Source organism: Pantherophis guttatus, chromosome 1 (assembly GCF_059756535.1).
Source record: "Pantherophis guttatus breed Tessera chromosome 1, ASM5975653v1, whole genome shotgun sequence".
Classification (NCBI taxonomy): domain Eukaryota; kingdom Metazoa; phylum Chordata; class Lepidosauria; order Squamata; family Colubridae; genus Pantherophis; species Pantherophis guttatus.
The window spans coordinates 234,942,802-234,949,035 of record NC_142063.1 but is presented as its reverse complement, the minus strand read 5'-3'; the positions used below and the strand labels follow the sequence as shown (position 1 = coordinate 234,949,035).

General features: G+C 34.1%; 1 protein-coding gene across 1 annotated transcript in view; it reads right to left on the bottom strand.

The window, feature by feature from the left end:
• Positions 1–3,533: 3,533 nt before the first annotated feature.
• LOC117660890 (hormonally up-regulated neu tumor-associated kinase homolog A-like) overlaps positions 3,534–6,234 on the bottom strand; it is a 28,150-nt gene continuing 25,449 nt past the window's right edge. The window contains exon 9 of the mRNA XM_034409223.2: positions 3,534–5,676. Coding sequence (XP_034265114.2) covers positions 4,925–5,676 — 752 coding nt within the window. The 3' untranslated portion in view covers positions 3,534–4,924. The remainder of the gene's footprint in view (positions 5,677–6,234) is intronic.

The following is a 6,234-nucleotide window of genomic DNA, read 5'->3' as shown; positions in this document are numbered from 1 at the left end:
TCTCAAAGGGAGAAGCAATCCTTGAGAAAAATAAATGCAACATAGGTACTGTAATGATTAAAGGGGGACTACCTTACTTCATAGCAAAGGAAGAATGGTTACATAATGTTGATTCAAATGTTGAAGAATGTATAGAAACTGATGATGAAAATGTCAGCAATAGTGACAATGATGATTGTAAAATAACCCATGATCATAATGATACACATAATTTAAAAAAACCAAAAATAGGAAAGCCTATTCATGATGAATGTGCTCATATATTGCACAGAAAGTTAGGACATGCCAGTTTTCCTGTAGTACAAAAAATGACTGAACACGCAGAAGGTATCAAAATAAAAAATTGTGAAAACTATTTAGAATGCTCAGTATGTAAATCTACAAAGCTGAAAACTAGTTCCAAACCAAAAAAATCTACTAGAACAACCAATAAAGTTTTTGACTTAGTACACATGGATCTAGTAGGACCGCTTACCCCATCAATCACATATAAAAAACGTTATTTTTTAACAATAGTGGATGATTATAGCCGCTATGGTTTTGTTTACACATTAAAACATAAAGATGAGACCTTTCAAAAATTTAAGGAATTTTATAAACGCATAGAGACACAACACAATATTAAAATAAAACAGATCATGACAGATAGAGGATGTGAATTCATGTCTCAAGAATTCTCTCAATGGTTAAAGGATAGAGGAATGCTACATTACACTTCCAGTCCATTTTCAGCATTCCAGAACGGAATTGCAGAAAGAAAGAATTCCACATTACAAACCATGATTAGATGTACATTAGAGGATGCTGGTTTAGGCAAACATTTTTGGTCAGAAGCCCTACACTATTCAAATTATACACAAAACAGGACATGGTCCAGCATCATAAATAAAACACCATACGAGGTGATGTATAATAGAAAACCAAAATTGGCACACATGCATATCTTTGGGGTCACCGCAGATGTACACATACCTAAACAATTGAGAAGGAAGGGAGAAAATGTGTCCAGAAGGCTTAAATTTATGGGATATGAAACTGGCACAAAAGGATATAGGTTCATTGATAGTAATAATAGGTTTATAGTTTCCAGATCAGCCGTGTTCCATGAACAGGCCAACTGGTCTAAATTACACCTTAATGAAATATTCCCAAACAAACACCTAGAAACAAAACACCATAAAGAAAGAACTGTAAACATACAAAATACTAACAAACATAAGAACAAAACAAAAACATGGACGAATAGCCAACACAAAATAAAAATTGATACATTAACAAAAAAGGAAGCAAGATATATGCATGACAACAATAGTAAACCAGAAAGAACTTTTAGAAGCAACAGAAATAAAATGCCAAACAAATATAAGGATTACATAATGAACATGAATAACGAACAAACAACTCCCAATACATATGATGAAGTTCTAAAACTTCCCCAGGAAGAAAAAGAAAAATGGGAGCTTGCTATGAAAAAAGAAATGGAAAGTTTGCAAGGATTAAATGTGTTTACACCCATAACTGCTCCTAAAGATAAAACTATTATTGGCACCAGGTGGATATATAAAATTAAAAATTTGGAAGGAGGCAATTCATTATATAAAGCTAGGTTAGTTGCTCAAGGCTACGCACAAAAATATCCAGAGGACTATACAGACACTTATTCCCCTACTGTAAGGACCGAGAGTGTCAAAACAGCTTTAGTGGTAGCATCAGCACTCAACCTTGATGTATTCCAATACGATATACAAACTGCGTACTTACACGCAAAATTAGATAAGGAAATATATGTAAGGGCCCCTCATAGTCAATACACTAATAGGAATGAGACTTGGTTGTTAAACAAAAGCTTATATGGATTAAAACAATCCGGTAAAAGATGGTATGATTGTTTAGTGAAAGTACTCAATACCATGGGTTTTAATGCAACCTCTGCTGATAACTGTTTCTTTATCAAAAGGAGTAATGATTGTATTGAATTTGTGTTAATTTACGTAGATGATATATTGTACATTGGTAAACACAAAGAAAAAAGAGAAATGTTTGTAAACAAATTAAATGAACATTTCTCACTAAAATCATTAGGTAAAGTAAACAAATATCTTGGTGTACAGATCAGTAAAACAAAGAAGGGTTTCCAGCTCACACAAAAGGATAAGATTTTAGAACTCTTGAACAAATGTAATTTGATGGACGCTAAACCTTGTGATACACCTATGCAAACTGACTTTCTTAGAAATACTAATGAACCATCTTTGGAATTCAAAGATAACACGTTTTATAGGTCAATTATAGGTTCACTCCTTTATATATCTAATTGGACTAGACCAGATATTGCTTTACCACTCAATTTATTATCTAGGTATGTCAGTAAACCAACAATATATCATTGGGAAGCTATCAAAAGAATTTTAAAGTATTTAAAAGGCACAATAGATTTCTGTCTTGTATTAGAACCAAATTGTAACAAGGAACCGAGACTTGTATGTTATGCAGATGCGGATTGGGCAGGAGATACATCTTGCAGAAAAAGTACATCAGGATACATTTTCTTTCTAAATAACTGTCCAATTTATTGGTACACCGGCAAGCAAGAACTAGTAGCTACTTCAACGACTGAAGCAGAATACATTTGTTTGTCTAAAGCTGCAAATAACCTTGTATGGTTTAATGACTTGATCTCTGAGATTTGGAAGAAACCTGCTTTACCTTTCATCATGAATGAAGACAACAAAGCAGCTATTGAAATCTCTAGATCTGATGCTATTGGGCAGAGATCTAGACACATAGATATAAAGTTTAAACATGTGAGACAACTGTCTCACGATGGATTTATAAAAGCTGTGCACTGTGATACTTCAGAACAAATAGCTGATATATTAACAAAGCCTTTGCCCGGTAAACAACATAAATATCTAACTTCCAAACTGCATGTAATGTATAGTCCTGAACAAGAATGTAATTGGTGTCATACAACCAATCGGCATTTAGAGGGGGATTTGTTAGATATAAATGCCTCTTTCCCTACTCTGTAAATAATGTATATAAGGAATATCAAGGGTTAACTGACTCTCTGACTTATAATGTATTCATGACTCATCACTTGTACATATAGCTCCACCCATTGTGTATATAAGAAGCTGATCACCACTTTTACCTTGCTTCTATCTGTAAATATTCAGTGAATATAGAATGCCATCTGTGATTAAACAGAGCTTTATTTGAATATATAATTCTTATCTTAATTATTGAGTCTGATCCTGAAAATATTGCAACAATTGCTTTGGTAGCAGCTCTTCCTCCTGCCCTTCTGTCCTTCAAGACCGTTCCCTACACACCCTCTCTACTTTTAGTTCTCTCCAGATGGCTTATCTCTCCTCAGTGTAACACTACGGAGCAGCTCTGTGCTCACAGGCTCTCTTTGGTGGAACAAAGAGGTTGACAATTCAAATATTTACCTGTTTATTTCATAATATATCTGACAGAGAGGTGCTCTTTTTCCGGATATGACATTGTTAAGGAAACACTCCCTGAAGTACAGTATTTATATTTATTTATTTTTATTCAATAAAATTGCTCAGTGAAAACAACATCCACAGACCTTTACTCAAAGCGATATATTCTTTGATCCCATTAAAGATTAGCATTTATTCATTTTAAATGCTATCGTAAATAAACGTATACTTTTATTTATAATTTTTGTTTGCCAGGACAAATGAGCTTCCTTTGGATTTTGAAAGAAAAAACAAATCCCTTGGATGTTCTCAATAGAAACCTCTTCAGTGACCAGAACAAATTGTCAGAAAGATATGGCTTAACGTGGGTACTTATTACCTACAAAATGGGTTTGCCTGAATTCTTCATTCTCTAACTGGAGAGAATGCATAGGATTATGGAGCATTCCTGCACTGCAGAGTTTCTAAATCACCCATTTCAAGCTTCTCTCCTCCTTCCCTCAGTGACATAAGAAACCGATTCTCCTAGTGTCAGCTGTACAACTAACTTCAGACAAGGTCCATAAGGTCGCACATTAGGAGCTGAATCTTCAGCAGCCTCATTGAGAAGGTGCTTGCGTATTTCTAAGATCCTTGAGAAATCTGCAGGAATCCTTTCTACACCTCTAGGGGCGGATGCTATTATTAATTCTGTTCAACGATGTAGATTTGAGGTTAAGCGATCTTGACAATATGGATTCCTGATTAATAGTTGTACTCTATAGCTTTTGCATGACACCTGACTTTAATTATAACTTACATCAAACCCATATTAAACTATACTAATCTTTAATTATGTATTAAACTTGATTGAAGAGACTTTGATGGTAACAAATTCCTTTTAAATGTAATTCACTGGGCAGTGTTAACTGTGAATTCTACCTAGGGGTCTCTTGGTTCAATGCTGGAAGCCTTATTGATATGTGGAGATTCTTATGTATAGATTCTATGTGGCATGAAAACCTGTCACATACTCAAGTTTACAATGTGTTGGCCAATATTTAGCCAATATTCAGCCTTTAGAATACACTATATCATTATGAATATAAATTCTTATAGCAGTAAATTTCATAAATCAATTGCATTTAAGTACAATTGTAGAACACTTTTAAAAATAAAAATAATCAGTTATTTGGCACATTCTGTGTGTGAATAAAAGGACAGAAACAGAAACTACCAGACTAAATATATTATTCTTTTTTACCATTGACCTTCTTCAAAGGATGAATTTCTTGTTTCTTTTTTTTTCTTTGTCATAAAGTGCAAAGCTTTTTATTCATTACCTGAGATGCATCTATTGTACAATCAGTGAATTAATTATTTCCCATTTCCCTTTTTCCAATCAACAAGTTCTCGGTTTCTTTAGTGAACTTGTACATTGTTTTCCAATCAGTGTGCTTTTTTTTTTTTTTTTTTTTTGATAATCATTTTGTTTATGCAAAATCTAGCCTTAAAATCTCAGACCTTTTCCCTGATGCTTGACATGGTGGAGTTAATGTGGGAAGATTTAAGTCTGCATCCCTAATTGTATATTTGAGTTGAACATTTCTTTTTATTTTATCATTTTTTAAAAAGTCATTGGACTTTTCTTTAGATTGCCTCAAACTTTTTACCATGAAAGCATGTTCGTGTGTTACTGGGAAAACTGGTGGTCTTGAAACACTAACAAAAAAAGGTGAGCCAATGGACTCCTGCTGTGATGATCCCAACCATGAGATCTTTTTTATAATGTGATCCTTTGTAGCACCTGGTTTCAATCTTGGTAAAGGTGAGAGTTGAGGTGTTTCCATAACCAGAAAAGCAGAACTCTTTCTTTCTTGATGTTGCCACTTTGGAGTTAGAAGGTTCTCATTCATTGCTTTCAAGAGATCTTTGACTTTTGTATTAGGAAAAAACATAGGATCTTGATCTACAATTCTGTTTTCATTTGTTGATCTTGGTGTTAGTCTACATATATACGACACAGAAGACTTCTCAGTCTCATGATTCATAGCATATCTTGGGTTATTTCTTAGAGGAGAAGATGGCTTTTCCAATAAATACAATTTTCTTACTTCTGGCCAATCTTTAACATCTTCTTCATTTTCCTGTGGTTCAAGTTGTGTCTCATTGAATGGCCCACATGAATTACGTGGAGATTTAGGGAGATCAAAATAAATCAATTCTCTGTCTGCGAACTTGGAAGCTAAAGAAAACACAGAACAAGTGAAATCAGGTAATGAAAATTTAAAGTCTATAAACATCAAAATAAGAACATCTGCTTTGCCTCTGTTGATCATAGCCATGGTGGTGCAGTGGTTAGAATGTAGCATTGCAGGCTAACTCTGCTCACAGCTAGGAGTTCGATCCTGACCGGCTCAAGGTTGACTCAGCCTTCCATCCTTCTGAGGGCAGTAAAATAAGGAGCCAGATTGTTGGGGGTAATATGCTCATTCTGTAAACTGCTCAGAGAGTGCTGTAAGGTACTATGGGGTGGTATATAAATCTATGTACTACTACAGTATTTTGAAAGTTCTTTTAAAATTTTAACAAGAAAAAACTCATACACTGTTTAACAAAGCATTGAGGATTATTATTTAGCCCCATGTCAGGATTTTTTTTCTTATTCTCTATTCTATTAAACAATACATCAAACTTCAGGAGAGGTTACTTTGAGGAATAGGATTAGAGTGATTGCAAATAAATTCTGAAGATATCTGTTGATTAATCAGTTGTGTGGAGACATATCCTGTCATCTCCTCAG